The sequence below is a fragment of the Equus caballus genome, chromosome 12 (genome assembly GCF_041296265.1).
Source record: "Equus caballus isolate H_3958 breed thoroughbred chromosome 12, TB-T2T, whole genome shotgun sequence".
Lineage (NCBI taxonomy): Eukaryota > Metazoa > Chordata > Mammalia > Perissodactyla > Equidae > Equus > Equus caballus.
This window is the reverse complement of record NC_091695.1, coordinates 41,057,012-41,076,529: the sequence shown is the minus strand read 5'-3', so window position 1 is coordinate 41,076,529 and position 19,518 is coordinate 41,057,012. Positions and strand designations below refer to the sequence as shown.

At 39.5% G+C, this 19,518-nt stretch overlaps 1 protein-coding gene across 5 annotated transcripts in view; it reads left to right on the top strand.

The window, feature by feature from the left end:
* ATL3 (atlastin GTPase 3) overlaps window positions 1-17,836 on the top strand; it is a 50,909-nt gene extending 33,073 nt beyond the window's left edge. For all 5 annotated transcript variants that reach the window (XM_070228834.1, XM_070228833.1, XM_070228835.1 and 2 more), the window contains 5 exons: window positions 9,785-9,912; window positions 10,523-10,579; window positions 11,688-11,759; window positions 12,148-12,579; window positions 13,356-17,836. In XM_070228834.1, coding sequence (XP_070084935.1) covers window positions 9,785-9,912; window positions 10,523-10,579; window positions 11,688-11,759; window positions 12,148-12,579; window positions 13,356-13,442 — 776 coding nt within the window. In that variant the 3' untranslated portion in view covers window positions 13,443-17,836. The remainder of the gene's footprint in view (window positions 1-9,784; window positions 9,913-10,522; window positions 10,580-11,687; window positions 11,760-12,147; window positions 12,580-13,355) is intronic.
* The last annotated feature ends 1,682 nt before the right edge of the window (window positions 17,837-19,518 follow it).

The window sequence follows — 19,518 nt, the reverse complement described above, 5'->3', positions numbered from 1 at the left end:
CGGGTTCGAACACTCCATTATTAGACATACTTTCACCAAACCTAAGCTCTGCTTTGTTCCTCATTGGTAGGGCAGATGCTGAGTGACATTCTTAGATGTGGACGTTTAGGAGAGGGTTAGTGAGAGTGACTCCTGCCTTTCCTCTCGCCTCAGGCTGCTCTCAGGTTATCGGACATAAACGTACAAAGTGGCCTTCCTCCATATTTTCAAGCATTTTACTATTTCAAGACGTTCTGTTTTAAAATTCACTTTTATCATGTCATTCCAGGAAATAGAAATAGTTTTTTAAAGTTCTGTAGCCCCGACTTTTGAAATTTTGTATCGCTTTTGAATATGCATGTCATGTGAGTTTCCTAGGACCGCTGTAACAAAGTACCACAAACCGGGCGGGCGTGGGCAGGGCTGGTTCTCTGTGGAGGCTCTGACGGAGAGTCCCTCCCATGCTTCTCTCTTAGCTTCGGTTGGTTGCCAGCAATCCTTGTCATTCCTTGGCCTGTAGTTTCATTGCTCCAATCTCTGTCTCTGTTGTCACATGGCCACCTTCTCTGTGTGTATCTATTTCTGTGTGTTCTCTCTTTTTAGAAGGACACTACTCTTTGGATTTAGGTCCCTGAATCCAGTATGGTCTCACCTTAACTAATTACATCTGTAAAGACTCTGTTTCCAAATAAGGTCACATTCTGAGATTCCAGGAGGATGTGCATTTTAAGGGGACACTGTCCAACCCAGTGTATATGTTTACAGATTATGAATGGTTTATTACTAAACATTAAATATGCTAAGTTTCATATTTATTATATTTATAAAATAGGGAACAAATTCTATATGGGTAACCTTTAGTCTCATAATTATGCACTGTTTCTCTCATCCATGATTAAACTTTAAAACATATTTACATGTTAAAATCTTCCTTTTTACTTGAAAAGGCAAGTCCCAAAGAAAGAAACACAAATGGTCAGTATATACTCATGAAAATATGTGTAGCATCACAATAAGCAATGAAGGGAAAATGTATTGGTATAAATTCTTATAGTCTTTATGTGACAGTATCAAAATTTAAAATGTTCACATCCTTTGATCCAGTATCTCATTTTTAGGAAATTATCCTAAGGAACTATCCAAATAAGTAGATAGAAATGTATGGACAAGGATATATACTACTGTAGCATTATTGTAATCGAGAATAATTGGAAACAACCTGAATATGTGTTTTTGAGGAAGTGGTTAAATTATGAGGCATCTGCACAAAGGGATAAAATGCAGCTATTTAAAAGAATAAGGTAGGTAGATGGACCTATCTGTATTTACATAGGAAGATGTCCATGACATGTTATTAAATGTAAAAAGATTGCAAAGTGGCATATGTTGTATAATCCTATTTATTTAAAAATGTACATTTAAAGTGTATGTATATATGTTTAAAAATGTATGTTTTTAAAAGGAAAAACTTGAAAATTAAAAATTTCTTTTACTTCACTTGGTATTGATAGTCTGCCCTGTGTGTCTGTTTAAGGAACTGTAATCGTTAGGAGGATTAATCGTGAAGAATTCTTATTAGCTCTGCAAAGGTTTATGTATTTTTTAGCTCCCTAATGTTTTGTAATTTTAGGGAACCTTTTATAACTTTTTTAAAAAATTAATTTCCTTGAAATTTTATGTTTTCAGTTTTCACATTATAATTTATCATCCAATTTGGATCCAACTCATTTTCCTAATGGCTACCCATTTGTTCCAACAGTATTTATTGAATAGTCCAACTTTCCCGCACTGGTTGAAATGTCGCCTTTATCATATATTAAGCCACTACTCCATGTGTAATATGGGGATTAATCCCTTTTTAAAGCTGCTACAGGCCATGCTCTGGCGCCATCCTGAGGAGGCTGTAGAGTATGAGAGTATTTAGGTGGAGATTGCTACCATTTACTTAGGTAGGATGGATTAAAAAACTTCTTACATTTTTTGATGTCAAGAGATCAATGATCAGTTATTTAAGATGGGATGGGAGTCAGTGGAGATAAGAAGTGCATGTTGCTATTGAGAGGAGAATCTCATGTAGATTATGAGCCATAAATAAATTCTAGGTAGATTACAAAGTTAAGTTATAAACATTAAGGCATGGGGAAAAAGTTAATTTTATTAGACCATTGGAATTAGGGAAGGACTCTTTACAATTAGAAGGAATAAAAGAAATTGTCAAGGAAACGTGTCACAGATTTGAATACATAATAATCTTATGCATATTTAAAAAGCGAACAAACTGGATAAAATATTTCAGTGATCACAGTACACGTAAGGATAGCGTGTTGATTTGCTTATGAGGAGTGACTGCATTCTAAGATAAAGGCCTATAGTAGAGAGTTCACTGAAAAGGAAATCAGCTGGTGAACAGATACGGAGAAAGTTTGCCCTAACTAGTAATAAAAGAAACAAAATAACGAGCCACTATGAAATTTTTAAATGTACTATTAGATATCTAAAAGAATACAGAAGTATTACATGTGAAAAAGAAGACACACAAGATGTATATGTAAGGTATGAAACATAACATCATGAACATCCTGCCCAGCTTTGTGTCTAGAACTGGAATTGGAAACTTTTGTAATGGACCACATAGTAAGTGTTTTAGGCTTTCTGTGCCATACAACTGCTCAGCTCTGCTGTTGTAGCAAGAAAGCAGCCAGAGACAACGTGTCAATCAATGGACCTGGTTGTGTTTTCAATAAAGCTTTATTTACAATTGAGTTAGCAGGCTGTTTTGGTACAAGGGCTGTCGTTTGCCAGTCTCTGTCTAGAACACTAGCAGTACTCTTTCCTGTACCTGTGTGCTGCTTCCCTGTCCTGTTTTCCTGCCTCCCCACGGAAAGAATCACTATTCTAAATTTTGCTTATTCTGTCCTTGAATTTTTTAAAAAATTATTACTTGTGTTTGATTCGCTTAATACTCTATCGCTAAGTTTCTTTAATTTTGAACTTTATAAAAATATAGAATGTGGCCAACTTGCATTTTCACTGAGTGTTTTATTTCTAAGATTATCTGTGTTATTGCACGTAGTTGTGGTTCATTCTCTTTCATTGTTGTACAATAGTCCCTTTTGTGAATATAGCACAGTTTATTCTCAATGGAAATTGCAGCTTTCCCAGTTTTTTGCTGTTAAGAACAATGCTACCGTGAACGTTCTTGTATATGTGGATATATGGGAGTTTCCCAAAGGCGTGTCCTTAAAAGCGGGATTGCTGGATGTTAAAGTATGTATGCTGCACCTGCACCAGAGAATGCCAAATGGGTTTTGAAAGTGGTGGTTCCGGTTATACTCCCTTCATCAATGTGTGTAAAAATTCCCCTGATCCATATTCTGGGCAACACTTGGTGTTGTCAGACATCTTAGTTTTGCCAATTTAGTAATATAAAATAGTATGTCATTGAGGGGTTAAATCATGTTTCCCTGATCACTGGGATTGAATATCCTTTCATTTATTTATTTCCACTCATGTTTCCTTTCCTGTGAAATTCCTGTTGTCCAGTTTTTTGGCTGGGTTGTCTGTCTGTCTCTGCCATGTAAAGATCCTACATGTCTATTTGAAGATAGGAACTTTTGTTGGTTATGTGTTGCAGATGCCCTTTCCCATCTTGTGTCTTGACATTTTTTTATATGCCTCAGTTTTTTTTGTTGTTTTTTTTTTGAGGAAGATTAGCCCTGAGCTAACTGCTGCCAGTCCTCCTCTTTTTGCTGAGGAAGCCTGGCCCTGAGCTACATCCGTGCCCATCTTCCTCTACTTCATATGTGGGACGGCTACCACAGCATGGTGTACCAAGCAATGCCGTGTCCACACCCGGGATCCGAACCGGTGAACCCCAGGCCGCCGAGAAGCAGAACGTGTGCACTTAACCACTGCGCCACCGGGCAGGCCCCTATATGCCTTAGTTATAATGTGGTTGAATTCATTCACCTTTGATTTTATGTAGCACTTTTTAAGTCTTGTTTTAGAATATCCTTTCCTTTCTCTACACACACACACATACACTCTCTCTCTCTGTCTCTCAAGTTTTTTTTTTTTTTTTTTTTTTTAAAGATTTTATTTTTTCCTTTTTCTCCCCAAAGCCCCCCAGTACATAGTTGTATATTCTTCGTTGTGGGTCCTTCTAGTTGTGGCATGTGGGACGCTGCCTCAGCGTGGTCTGACGAGCAGTGCCATGTCCACGCCCAGGATTCGAACCAACGAAACACTGGGCCGCTTGCAGCAGAGCGCGCGAACTTAACCACTCGGCCACGGGGCCAGCCCTCTGTCTCTCAAGTTTTGTCTTTCATATTTGTGTTTAATCCACTGGGAATTAATTTTTGTGCATATGTGAGGTAGAGATCCCTTTTCTATTTTTCTATGTAGATACCAATGCTTGTAACTTTATTTATTGAATACTCGATTTTCCTATTATTTGCAGCTTCTTTTATGTTTTAAAAGAAATGCCTTTCATATATGCATGGGTCTCATTCTAGGCTCTTTATTTTGTTCCACTGACCATTTTGTCTGGTCATGTGCCATTACTATAGTATCATAATTATTTTATAATAAGAGTTGATGTCTGGTGGAAAACTTCTCTCCCTTTTTCACCCTTAGTCATCTTCAGGAGTGTCTCTTTTTTTCCAAAGGTATTTTTGTATCTTTGGTTGTTTTTAAAGATTGGCATCTGAGCTAACATCTGTTGCCAATCTTCTATTTTTTTTCTTCTTCTCTCCAAAGCCTCCCAGTAAGTAGTTGTATTTTCTAGTTGTAGATCCTTCTGGTTGAGCTATGTGGGACGCCTCCTCAGCATGGCCTGATCCAAACTGGCGAAACCCTGGGCTGCTGAAGCGGAGGTGCGAACTTAACCACTCAGCCCCCGGGCCGGCCCCAGGAATGTCTTAATTATGCCTTAGTCTTTGCTCTTCTATGTAACTTGGAATCAGCTTATCAAATTTATTAATGTCCTTGTTTTGGTTTTGATTGGAATCATATTGAATCTATAAGTTGATCTGAGGAGAATTGGCATATATTTATGATAATAGGTATTCTTATCCTGAACAGGGTAATCTCTCCATTTATCCAGGTCTTTAACTTCTTTTTATGAAGGATATGAAAACTTGATTCAGGTCTTATACATGTTTTATTACATGTATTTCTAGTTTCCTTAGAACTTAGAAGTCCTAAAAATTATTTTTCCTAATTATTCGTGTTGGTATCTTGAAATACATTTGATTCTTCTGTATTGTATGTTCAGCTATCTTGCTAAACTCTCATTATTTCTAGTAATTTATAGTTATTAGGTCTTGTCTGTGTCACTAATGAAGAATGAAGTTTTTACTTTTTTTCACATCAAATTTTGTATTTTTAAATTTTGTTCTTATAGGAAGACTAGGACTCCAGTATAATGTTAAGCAGAAGCGACAATAATGGGCATCTTTATCTTGTTCCTGATTTTAAAGGGAATGCTTCTAACAGTTTACCATTATTGATGTTTGCAATAGAGTTTTGGTATATATCCTTTTTCAGATTAAGGAAGTTCCCTTCCATTCCTATTTTGTCAAAAATATTTTAAAAATTATATATTGGTATTTTGTCAGATGTTTCTTCTGCGTCTACTGAAGTGAACATGTGGTTTTTCTACTTCAGTCTGTTAATGTGATGAGTGACATAGTTTTTTTTTTTTTTTTTTTTTAAGATTGGCACCTGAGCTAATATCTGCCTATCTTTTTCTTCTTCTTCTTCTCCCCAAAGTGCCCCAGTACATAGTTGTGTATTTTAGTTGTAGGTCCTTCTGGTTGTGTTAATGTGGGACACCGCCTCAGCATGACCTGATGAGCGGTGCCATGTCTGCACCCAGGATCCGAGCCAGCGAAACCCTGGGCCACCAGAGTGGAGCGTGCAAACTTAACCACTTGGCCACGGGGCCGGCCCCTGATGTAGAGCTTGCTAATGCTAAACCACCTTTGCATTTCTGGGATAAATGGATCCTCATGTATTATCTTTTTTCTTTCTTTGAAAATAAATATCTGTCACTGGATTTGATTTCCTAATATTTTGTGTGGAATTTTGGTATCTCAGTTTATGAGCAAGATTAGTCTATAGTTTTCTAGTCTCACCTGCCACCTCCTGGTTCTGATGCCCTGCTCTCATAGAATGCCTTGGGGAGTAGTCTCCTCACTGTTTTCTGGAAGAGTTTACATCACGTTAAACAGTGTTTGAAAGTGGTAGAAGAAACCTCCAAAACTCCTTAGGCCTGTGTGTGTGTGAGAATATTTTTTGCTGTTTATTCAGTTTCATTATAGAATTAATTAAACTCATTTTTTTCAGATGGTCCTTAAGTCTTTTTCTTTTCTTTTTGCTGAGGAAGATTTGCTCTGAACTAACGTCTGCTGCCTCTTTTCTCTTCCTCTTTTTTTGCTTGAGGAAGATGGTCCCTGAGCTAACATCTGTGCCACTCTTCCTCTATTTTTTGTATGTGGGACGCCTCCACAGCATGGCTTGATGAGTGGTGTGTAGGTCTGCGCCTGGGATCCAAGGCTGCAAATGCCAGGCCGCTGGAACGGAACGGGCGAACTTAACCCCACTGTGCCACCAGGCCAGCTCCCCTAATTTTCCTTTTTAATAAAAGATTTTTAAGGCTGTGAATTTCTCTTAGTACACTTTAGCCCATTATGCTAGGTGGCATTTTCATTATCTTTCACTTCTGAATAGTATTTTATTTATTTTATGATTTCTTCTTTGACCCACACCTTATTTAGAAGAACGATTTTTAATCTCCAAATATATATGAATTTAAAAACTTTTTAATTCTCTGATACTTCTGCTTTTGATGATACATTTTTTGACACGTTTTATCCAGTATGTTGATAGCGTGTGACTGCTGTGATGCTGATCCTTAGAACTTTGCTGGTATGTATTTCATGACCTAGACTTTTTTACATGTTCCATGTGTGCTGAACACAGTGGCTATTTGTTTAATTTTTGAGTATGCAGTTCATTTTTCTCTCTAAATCCTGCTTGTTAATGTGTCACTTTCTTTATCTTCACTGATCTGTGTCTCCTTGAGTGTCAGTTACACGTGTGTTGATCTTCCTCTGTTTTGCTGCTTCGTCACTGCCTCCCTGTCGTTCTGTCGTATGTTTTGAGGCCATTTTAATAAGTGTATTCAAGTTTAGTATGGTTACACCTTTCTGGTGAATTGAGGCAATCGACAGTAACCCTCTCTAGCCCTAATAACTTTTTTCTTGTTGTTTAAGCTTGTTTTATCTTTAATAACATGGCTATCCTCGCTTAGTTGTCCTAAGTATTCATTTGTGTCTCTTTTTCTGTCTGTCATGTTCAACCTCTCTGTGACTCTGTGTTTCAGGTGTATTTCTTATAAAGAGCATATATGTGGATTTTAAAAAATCCAATTTGAAAATCTCTGTTTTTTAAATTGGTACGTTTAGTCCATTTTCTGATTCCTGATACATTTGGTTTTAAAGCCATCGTCTTGCTTTTTGCTTTTTATTAGTTTTGCTCTTTCTATGCTTTTTTCCCTTCTGTTGGTCTTTTTTTTTTAAGTTGAGTGTTCTCCACAGTCCCCACTTCCCCACTAATATGGAAGTTACACACTGTATAAAAATAAATTCTTTTAGTTATCTTTGAAATTTTACCACACATACGTATTTAGAGTGTAAACGAGTAGCTTAATCTCCTTCCTTAATAATACCAGAGCTTTAGGACAGTTTAGCTCGGATTACTTCCTCCCAGTTAGTGTCTTAGTTCTGTCTTCTTTTTGACCGCGCCGGTTAACTGTCATTATTATAACATAAGATGATATCTGTTTAGCTTTCCCTAGATGCTTTTTATTTCTTTGCTCACCTTCCCTTCTTGTATTGCAGGACTTCCCTCTGAAAACGTTTCTCTGCTTCCCAAAGGTCTTTGCTGTGCTACAGCTTTAATGTTGTGGTGTATTGCTTTCTGTTTAACCTACTTGTTATAAGCTGTGGTCTGAAGCTGTGGATTCATGCATTTCATCAGTTCTAGAGATTTCTCAGCCATTATCCCTTCTATTATTGCCTCTAATGCACCCCTTCATCTCCTGGGACTCCAGTTAGACATGTATTAAATCTTCTCATTCTACTTCTCTTAGCTTATTTTCCCCTTACTTCCCATCAGCAGATCTCTCTGTGCTGCTCTTTGGGTACATTATTCAGATCTCTTTTTTTCCTCCAGAGAAGATTTGTGTTTGCTCCGTCAGGGAGCTGGGGGCTTTCTAACCTGGGGCCATTCCAGCCCCCTTCCAGGATCCACCTTCGTATAGGAGTTAATTTTGCCCAGAGTTTGGTCACCCTGTCGCCGTGAGTGGCCTCAGATGAGCCACAGCTCCATGTGCACTAAGCTCTCTGCTCTGTCACCTGCTCAGCGCCTTGCAGCTCTCTTTTGTTTCCAAGTCCAGCAACATAATGGAATATATCTTCATCAGGATCTTGTTAGGAAGAAGGTCCCTTCAGATTCTCCAGTCTGTAGTACTGTCAGAAGCAGAAGCCCCAGGATACTGTTTTTTACCAATGGAGGCAGTAAAGATTTAAAAAGCAATATAAACCTCTAGTGTATTTGAAAGTAGTAAACCTGCTTGCTCATATATTGGTGGCAGGGTATAAATTGGTACAATCTTCTGCAAAAAGAATTTAGCAATGTAGACGAGCCTGAAAAATGAAAGGGGGCATTTTAAATGTTAATTACGATTGTCTGATGGTGAGCTTTATGGATGGTTTTTTTTTTTTTTTTTTGAACTTTTGAATGTTTTCCAGGAGTCTACATTGTCATTACAGTATCTAGTAATTCCTCTAAGGAAGTAAAAGTTACCTGAAGTTTTTTCTGCAGATTTTTATGTTGATATGTATAATTGGAAAGATTTAGAGCCCGTTTATGTTTTCTGTACTGCTCTGTCCCCAACTCTTACAACAATGCCTGCCTCAGAAAGGTGCTTGAAACTGTTCAGTGAGTAAATGAAATAAGGTCTCGATTTTATAAATTAGGGTTACGGAGTGTTGATGTGTTCCTGCTTTGATGTGGGTTCCCACCCGCTGTCTGTTCAGTTGATGGTTTGAGTTAATTGGGAACCTGGGAAGAAGTTAGATTATAGAAATCAGGTGCCTTGTATTTTAATTCCTTCATCGTTGGACCAGCTGGTTCTCACTTTGAGGCGAGAGCTCTATGTAATGGCTCTCCTGAGCCCTCTGGGGGAACTTTGCAGAAGCTGTCACCTTCCTGAGACAGTGGTCTTTTCCCTTGGGGTGGCCCAGGGGTCCTCCGAGGAAATAATAGGTAATAAATATCATGAGGTACAGGTGCTTCTACTTCTTTTAGCATTAAAAAATGAACAAAAACAGGGAAAATGGACAAATAATGGTTTCTAATGGATTTAAGGGGGAGCGTGAGGGTGTGGCAAGGGCCTGGCCTGAGAGAACTTGAGGGGTTGATAGTTGATTTTTTGAAGACCTTGTTAATGAAATTCTTTGAAAAGTGAAATATCTTGAAAGGGTAAGGAAGAGACTGAAGCTCCCAGAGTGACAACCAGGGTCTGGATGTCCTGCGTCTTCTCCTCTGGACTAAGGAGACAGGCGTCCATCGGGACAGAGATCCAGCCAGCCAGAAGGTGTCAGTCTGGGACCCTCCCCTCCCTTTCAACTAGAAGATGTTGAAACCGCTAGATAGGCGGTGAAGACTGTTTCCTCCTCACTTGGGTTGAAGATATCTGTTTGGCTTACTGTTTGCTTCTTCTTGGTCCTGTGAACAGATATCGCCAGTGAGTTCAAAGAGCAGTTGCAGACACTGATACCATTTGTGTTAAACCCTGCTAACTTAATGGAAAAGGAGATCAATGGCTCAAAAGTCACCTGTCGGGGGCTGTTGGAGTATTTTAAGGTAAATATATGTTTTAATGATTAAAATGTTGACTTTTGGCAAAACTGATCTGGGTTGTAAGCTAACTTGAATGTCAGTATTTTAAAGTGTAGGGGAAAGTTTCACCGCGGAGATGGTGGGAGGCATTTTCAGGTGTTAGTGTCCTTCCAAGAGTGGGCCACTGGGGGGCAGCATCTGTCCAAGAACCAAATGGATATTCTCTGCACTCTCTTAGAGGAGTAATTACTGTGGCTAAAGGAAGATTGTTCCTCAAGGAAGCTGGTGTGGACAGGAGGTGGTTAGGAAGTTGCTGTGAGTAGGAGGAGACGGCATCTAGATGTGACACGACTACCTCAAGGCGGATGGTCACTGCCCACAGGTGGTGGTGAGGCCAGTGTGCATGGGGAGTCTGGTGGGAGTCCTAGCCCTGGTAGGCTCGTGCTGCTTGAGAACATTTTTAGTTAACTAAACATGCTAACATGCACTCAAAGGTGTGTTGTGTTTTTGCTAATTCCTGGGTGTTGATCTAGGTCCTTAGGAAAATGCGGTTGTATGGTCACTGTTTCTTAAACTATGATTAAATATGACCGAGTGACATTTTTCATAATCATTTTTATGTTTATGTTCTAAGGCATATATTAAAATTTACCAAGGGGAAGATCTGCCTCACCCCAAATCCATGCTCCAGGTAAGCAGTTCTTTGACGTCCTCAGTGATGTCTTGGTTACTGGAGTTGACCTGTGTACGCCAGGCCAAGTCCTTGGAGAAGAGAATGCTGTCGTCTCCTTTCCCATTGTGTGGGTCTGATAACAGCACGTTTCCCAGCAGGGTGACTGCCTTCCGGTTTTCTTCTCTGTTCTCATGGTGGTGCAGTTAAAACAGAACGGCCTCTCACAGTGCCGGTCTTCCCACCAAACACAGTGTAGAAAACATTGTCTTATTATACCCAGATAAAACATACCCAGTTTTGTTAGGTCATTTTCCTGTTACCTGTGGTCTACTTTAGTAGAGCATGTCCTGACGTACCTATTTACTATTTGCTCATCAGGTTTTTTATTTTCAACTACTTTTATTTTCAACATTTTGATATTTTCAAGATGTTATTTTGTTAAAACATATACTTTCCAACTTTCGTGTGTTGAACCTAAGGCTGTTTACTGCCAAATGTTTATTTCTTTAGTAGCAAAACATTTTCACAAAGGAAGCCTTGAGCTTGGGATGGATGTTGTAAAGATAAACTTTTTCCCTTTTTTTTTTTTTTTTTTTTTTTTACTTACGTCTTTTTTTTACATTTAAAATTGAAGCAGGGGCTGGCCCTGTGGCTGAGTGGTTAAGTTCGCGCACTACGCTGTAGGTGACCCACTGTTTCGTTGGTTCGAATCCTGGGTGCGGATATGGCACTGCTCATCAAACCATGCTGAGGCAGTGTCCCACATGCCACAACTAGAAGGACCCACAATGAAGAATATACAACTATGTACCGGGGGGCTTTGGGGAGAAAAAGGAAAAAAATAAAAATCTAGGGAAAAAAAAATTGAATCAAAAGAAATGATGTTTTCAGAGGTTTAATTTATGATAAAGATTCTTATGTATAAGAACATTTTTTGGCAGAAAATTTGGCAGAAAAAGTGTATTTCAGTTCATAAATTGAGCTATATAAAAGCTTAAAATATAGCAGGAGAATAATAAAAAAAGGAAGAATGAGGAATAGAGTGAGAAGAAATTTTGACTTGGTTATTTGTGGAAGAATGTTAAAAGAGGAAGGATTTATAGTTTCTGTTTTCCTTTCTTGACAGGCCACTGCCGAAGCCAACAATTTAGCAGCTGCAGCCTCTGCCAAGGACATTTATTATAACAACATGGAAGAGGTGTGTGGGGCATGTGTCTTGCTCGCAAGTATCTACAGCCTGGGCATTGTTGCTGACTTCAAAAGCCCAAACTTGATCCTGTTTAATGTCTCTTAAGATGATGAGGCAAAATGCTGTGTTCAGGTCATCCTGGTCCTTGGGCCTTCTAACCGTTACCATTTCTAACAAGGCTTCCTTACCGTGTCTCTGCTCTCATGGATCAATTGCCCTGGCTGTTAAAGTGTGCTTTTCAGAGGCGGTGAACTCAGAGTTTGTTGGTCTTGGTCATCATTTTAAAGTTAATTTCTAGTATCTAAGAATATTCTAACCTTTTCAGTGTTTTCACTTGTTTTATTTGGCACTTGTTTTTGAAGGGATCTTCAACAAGTTGTGTCTTTATTCTTCTTAGGTTTGTGGTGGAGATAAACCTTATTTGTCTCCAGACATCCTAGAGGAGAAGCACTCTGAATTCAGACAACTTGCTCTAGACCATTTTAAGAAGACCAAGAAGATGGGTGGGAAGGATTTTAGCCTTCGTTACCAGCAGGAGCTGGAGGAGGAGATCAAGGAACTCTATGAGAACTTCTGCAAGCACAACGGCAGCAAGAATGTCTTCAGCACCTTCCGGACCCCTGCAGTGCTCTTCACGGGCATCGTGGCTTTGTACATAGCCTCGGGTCTCACCGGCTTTGTTGGTCTTGAGGTTGTGGCCCAGCTGTTCAACTGTATGGTTGGACTGCTCTTAATAGCGCTTCTCACCTGGGGGTACATCAGGTATTCTGGTCAGTACCGTGAGCTGGGCGGAGCTATTGATTCTGGTGCAGCGTATGTATTGGAGCAGGTAAGTGGTGCCAACGAGGAGGCTGAGGGTTGGTAATAGACAGATGTTTGTGCCTCTATTGTAAAGTATCTCTGTTTGGAAGAGTTTCATAGTGAAAGAAGGCATGAGAAACTTCCCCTGGCCATTTCTTTTCTGATAGGCATTATGTTTTATTATCCTTCTTTAGGATGGTAATATTTATTCCTAATATCTTGTTTCCATGCCTGAAAACTGCCCTTTAATGCAAAAAAAGTTGCAAACATATTGTGTCCCTCACGGGAAAATTGTAACTACATGTTCTTCAGACAGAGTTCCTGTCTGATTCTCTCTCCTATCCAGGGCTAGTTTACTTTACTGAAAATCAAAGAGCTTTGAAAAATATGAACTTAACAAAATTTTGTTTTGGGTCCTACTAATGGATGGCATCTCTTTAAAAAATCTTCCAAAAAGCCAATGGCTTTTGACGCTGACATGATCTCTAGGTGTGCAGGTACTTGCGACTCTGATTGTTTTCTTTTTCTGAGTAGCATGAATAGATCAGTTAAATTAGGAGCTTGTGGTGAAGCCGGGAGAGCTGCCCGCCCCACGCCAGTAACACCAGAGGCTCAGCTGACTCTCTTGGGAGGTAGCTGCTGCCACGGGCTCCCCTGGCCCCTGCATTTTCATTCCGCTAGTTTCTGTAATATACCACTGATGGAGACAGAGATTTTTGAAAGTTTATCCCCAAGGACTGCCTGCTCTCTTGATGCTGTGCTGTATTTTATTGACTCATGTGTTGCATAAATGGTCTTTTGCAGGCTACATCTCATATTGGCAATTCCACTCAGGCTGCTGTGAGGGATGCAGTTGTTGGGAGACCACCTGTGGATAAAAAAACTCAATAGCATCTTAACAAGAGAATCCGACAAGAACCTGAGCAGTCCCCACTGATTTCTGGGTTTCTGCCACGGCCACAGGTTCGAGTCCGGAGGATTGCAGATCTGGGGCCATCCGGGAAGAGCTGAAACACGGCACTAATAAACAAACAGACCTGTCCTGTGGCTTCAAATTCTTAAACACACTTCCATTTCTGTTGGGACCATTTCTTTTCTTTGCTGATGTAGGTCCAAGCCTGTGTCTATTTTTCTTACTGCTCTGCTTTGTGCACTTTATGGGGGAAAAAGCTAAAGGAAAAAACGGAAATGTGGTTTTAAGTCCTTTATGTGCCACTTAGTGCCTTTTTAAGATTGAATCCATGCTTTTGAAGACATGGTAGGGAGGGGATTGAGGATAACCTCATGAAAGATGCAGTTTTGGGGTGAAACTTGTGAGTTCTTTTATACCTTACTCTTTTGGGAAGGATTCTGTTTTTAAAAGTTTACAAAACTTGCAAAAGCTTCAGAACTAAAGACTGACTGAAAATGATGCCATTACACTTTTAAAATCTTATAAGAGTAGAGAATCCTGTTTGCCACGTAGTCTGGAAGAATCATACCATATTTAAATCTACCGTACGCTGAAATTTAAAGTCTTACCTGACAGACTGGCAGTTTTATTGGAGCATACTCTTTTTTTGCCTTCATTCCTCCAGCTTCTTTCTAGAAAAGAGGCAAGCATGCCTTGAAAAGCCAGAGTAGGTCATAATAAAAGGAATGACTTGATACTTTAAGAAAAAAGCTTGAATCTAAATGAACCATGTGACCTCTGATAAGTCACTTGAACTTGTGCCTTGGTCAGATTCACTGTTTGTTGGTTTATGTACGTGTCTGTCTTCAACAGGACTCACACTAACACACAGCTGTCGTTTGAGAAGTTTTGTTTTTGAGAGTTCTGCATGAGAACAGAACTTTATTAAGGATTCGAGGAAAGACATTACCAAACATTACTGCCTTTACTTGATGTCCTGTTTCATGTGGCTTAGCAGTAAATCAGGTCTTTATCCAAAACGTTTATTTGCATTCTCCTATGCACTAGCTGGTATTTTTATTAATAAAGCTAAAACTGTCAATTTTATTTAGCGAATCTTTCTTTTAACTTTGCTTTAGTCTGGTAGCTTTAAAATAGCTTTGGCTTAGTAAGGCCCAAAGTCCCACCCAAACATGGACAAAGCCTTAGAAGTAGCTAAGAATTCTTTTTTATTTACCTTGCTTGTGTGATAAAAAATTTTTATCTATTAGTTGCCTTTTCCTTTGATTTATAATGGTGAATTATTGTGGATTTTAAAACTTCATAAAACTTGCCTGCAAATATGTATATAAACATTCAGGTATGTGAGCCTTAATTCTTAAGATAATTTAATTTTTGTTGTGGGAGGGAGGTGGGAAAGCTTCGGCAAAATCAGTGTAAATTCTACATACGTGAAGTATGAATGGAAGGTGGAAGAAAGTAAGTCTGCTAGTATGTAATCTCTTTATCAAAGAATTTTCTTTTGACCACTTTAACACTTTACCACGCGAGTATTTTTATAAGTCCTGAATTAATTCCAAGCATTTTATATATTTTTTGTATTTACATACCATCTTGCCCTGAAGTTCTTGCTTTTCTATTTAGTCGCTGTTAAATTTTAGAAAAATTTCATCTTGTTCTAAAAACTGTTGACTTACGTATCGGTGATGCTCAGCTTTGACTGTTAGATTGAAAGCTTTGTTTTGAAATTTTGGTACATTTTTAGGTGGCCTCTCATTCTTCCTGAAGGTTCGTACTTATTAGCTAAAGGCCTTACAGGTGTTGAGATTCTTAGCTTTTAATGCATTCTAAAGCACATTTATAGATTTCAGAATAATTGTCTAAAGTGACCCTACTTTTAATGATGAGGAAAGGATGATGTGTCTAAAACTTATTTTAATGCAAAAGTATTAGATTTTTTAAAATTTAAAAATGTGATAATGTATAATTTAGTGAAATCTTAGGGTTTAGTTACTGTTTAAATTCACCATTTCTGTTTTGATCTTAAAGGAATAACTTGGTTTAATTACCCCAGGGAAGCCTTATTTTTTTGTCTTTATTGGTTAACAACTTCTGCCTCTGGAAAGTGTGTGTAAAGTTTTCTCAGTGAGGATTCTTATGGGTTTTCTTTGGCTCTTTTCTGCTTTTACAGTAAATTGGTGGTTTTATATCAGCTTTTTCAATAGAAAATGCATTCCCATTGCTGGCTGTAAGTAGTCCTGGGGAGATTTATAACTGGGTTGAAAGAATGTCTTTTACCTCTTAACTTCACTCAGCCTTTAATCTGTGGGTCAAGGACATGACTGAGGAGCCCAGACTGCAAGTGTTTGCTGGTGTTTGTGGCTCTGCCACTCCTGGGTGGGCTTTCCACGCAAGCGTTCTTAATTTGCACATTCCCAACCATATATGGGGCATGATCCTAGTAACATATAAAAGGAAGTTTTTAAAACTTTCTATGAAAAGAATTCATTTCAGGAGAAATTAAATGTTAAGTTTTTTAGTACTTCTAGTTAAGAATTTCCAGTTCTTATGGTAAAAATAGTAGAATAAAAATTCAGAGTTTTTCACTGAGAAATCTTTCTAGATTGGTTCGTAGACAGAATGAGGGCAAACTGTCAGGTGTGATGATGGAGCGCCTTCAGTCTGTACCCCGTCCAGCAGTGTACCGAGAAACCTGTTGGTTCACGGAGGGTCGTCTGTTAACACCTACTTTGTACTGCGTAACGTTGCCTGTGAAGATTGTTTTTCCTTTACCCGTTCTTTCTCTTTTACTCACGTGAAGTAAAATGCTTTAGACAAACAGACAAATAAACGGACAAAGAAACTGCCTTGTCCTGGCAATATGCTTCTTTGGCAGGTCGTACCCAGCATTCCCCCCTGCCCTTTAACAATGGTGTCTGGATAGGGCAAGTTTGGATGAGTGTGTCTGGATGGGTGAGTTACAGAGAAGTTAAGCAGGCTGATTTAACTCCAGGCAAAAGCGATAGAGAACAAATAGTTTTATTTTTTCCCCAGAACTTTTTGGAATGTAACTTATTTGGAAGTCTTCATAGAACTTTTTTGCCCCCATAGAATTATTGAAATGTAATTGAGGATGATTAGGATGGCTGTCATCTAAGGTAGCCAACATGGGCTACATCATTCCTCTTACATTTATATCCAACCAAATTTTAGTCAAGGAATAAAGGCATAATGAAGACCAGCTAACAACAACAAAAAAGTACAGACTATTTGTTAAAGTGATTTTTGTAAATGGCATTAAGAAGCCCCTTGTAAAAGACTGTCTGCAATTAAATGGTTTTCCTTACATTAAGTCATATTGGAGCTGTGTTTTGGGTCGTGGTTCTCATCTGCCTTGGAGTATGTAAGACTCACCTGGGAGGCTTCTTTAAAAAAATTCAAACTCCTGCCTTTATACCCAGGGATTGCCCCAGTTGGTCTGGGCTGTGGCCCTGAACTCACCATTTTTATAAACAGCATCGCAGGTGGTTCAGAGACCACAGGGAGAGAGGCTGCTCCATGGATGGGAAAGTGCAATTCAGTATTGTCTGGAGGCAAGTGGACAGTTTTACCAGAGGCTCAGAGTAGGGAGTCCACTGGCAGATACAGTCACAGAGTTCACAGTGTTCAGAGTAATAAGGATGTCTTTAATGTACAGGGTTATCTAAGCTCCTTAAAGCCATTTTTGTAAATTAGGATGTCGTAGTGCCTTCTCTGAAAAATGAATGTACAAGTATCCTATTTACTCACAGATGTAATTATGATTAAAAAAAAAGTATTTTGAAAGTTTTCTTTTAAAAAGCAAAATTCAGCGCTGTGACTTGAACCCCTAAGTCTTTGATGCCCCGAAAACCTTAAGCCATAATAAAGATAGTGAACAGAAAGGAAGGAGAGGATCATAACTTTGAAAACTGGAGATAAAAGTACCCAGATGAGGAACCTTTCAAAATAGATCTAGGGGCAGAAAGATTTTAAAAGAAATATTTCTTCCGTGGGACAGAATTTCATGTGGCAGAACTAAAATATACGTGTAGTGTCCTTGTGACCAAGGGAAGATTGCGTTTGGTTCCCAGACTTTCCAAGTTAGATGGTAAATCCTGTTGTGGACTTAAACCTCAAAAGGAGTTAATATTCATCTTGAATATATACACGTTTTCCTCTCAGATTTCTTTTTCTTTAAAAAAATTGTTAAAAGTACTTTCTCCTAGACCATTTTTGAATGGCTTTAAAATTTAATATACTTTTTAAAAAGTGCAATGGGATGAGATGATGCTATTAGTATATTAAAAGATGCACGTTTCTGTTTTTTAGTTGTAAGGTCATGTAATGGAATAAAGATCACAGCACCATGTTACCTGTGTTTTTTTTTCTTTCTCTGTCTTTAATATGGGGAGATTTATGACACAGATTTGGGCTTGGCAAGGCAAATAAGGTATCTCAGGGGAGGGATAACTCGGTGTTGGGGTGGTCATGGTAATGGGGTTTGAGTGCGTCCGCTCTCCCTGCCCCACAAAGCAGTGCTGACTGAGGATCCTACAGGCGTGCGGCAGGGGCTGTGCGGCCGGCGCCGCTGCTTCACGTCAGACACCAATTGTGTTTACAGTAACTTGGGTTTGTGAGGACCCCTTGGATTCGTAGCACTTTCATTTGGTTGCCCCATATAGCGCCAACTGGTTAAATGGTTCCTCTTTGGGGTGGGGTGAGGTGGAGCTCTGTTGGGAGCTTTCTCTTTCACTTGGTGACCTTGGAGGCAGTGGGGAGGCTGCATTGAACTTCTCCAGCACTGACTAATCACGAGACATGCCCTGTTTAGCCCTACGATAAAAAGATTTCTTCCTAGTTTGAAATACTGGGTGAGGTCAGTAGCCTGGTGATCATATGGCAGGTGCCGTGCTAGGTTTTGCACTTGAGTTCATCACAGCTTAGTAGGGCAAGGGCAAACCTAGAAGTTGCTATGATGTGAGGGTTATGGTGAAAACCTGAGGGCTGCCGTTGGAGGGTTGATGCCCTGTCAGCATAAGCTGGAGAGAAGGGAAGTATGGAGGAGTCAGGCAAACTGGCTTGTCTTTGGTACATTGACATTCTTGCCATTATTTATTTATTTATTTGTTTTGAGGAAGATTAGCCCTGAGGTAACATCTGCTGCCAATCCTCTTTTTGCTCAGGAAGACCAGCCCTGAGCTAACATCCATGCCCATCTTCCTCTACTTTATATGTGGGACGCCTGCCACAGCATGGCTTGATGAGTGGTGCCATGTCCGCACCTGTTATCCGAACCGGCAGACCCCAGGCCGCCAAAGCGGAACGTGAGCACTTAACTGCTGTGCCACCTGGCTGGCCCCAACATTCCTGCCCTTAATTACCATATATCAGTTTGCCAAAGATGAGTGGAACTCTAATTAGCTTAATCAAAAGAAAAAAAAGAACTGTGACTAAATGTCTAGGAGTAAAACTGACATCAGGCACTGGAAGAACTCAAATGTCAACAGGGCTATTATCTCAAGTACATACTGGCTGCTTATCTGCTCTTGTAGATGGATTTCCTCTGAGCTGCAGGGGAGGGCAGGCACAAATGGTTCCAGGCTTACATCATCCGACTTTAATGTCCCGAGAGGAAAGAGGTGTTTTTTTGTTTTAATCCACTGCCTATTAAAAAAATGTGTGTGTGTGTATATATATATATATATCTCCATCCTAGAGAAAGCTTCTAATTGGTCTAGCTGGAGTCAGATGATCCTTCTAGGGTCAGTCACTGTAGGCTGGGGGCTAGGCTGATAACCAGCCAGATCTAGGTCACAAGTCTCTAGTCAGGGCAGTGGGGCACTATGATTGCAGCCCCACCAGAACCATAGTGTCACCAAATGAAAGTGCCGAACAGACAAAAACAAACGTCCACTACAGTGACCGGTTACTCAAACTGGTAATTTAACGTAGTGCAATGAGAGAGCCTGAAACGTGTCAGGAATGTTCTTTTAAAGGGCAGTGGAGGTGGTTATGTTGCACGTTTACTTGGAATGTTACTGGATGCAAATACAG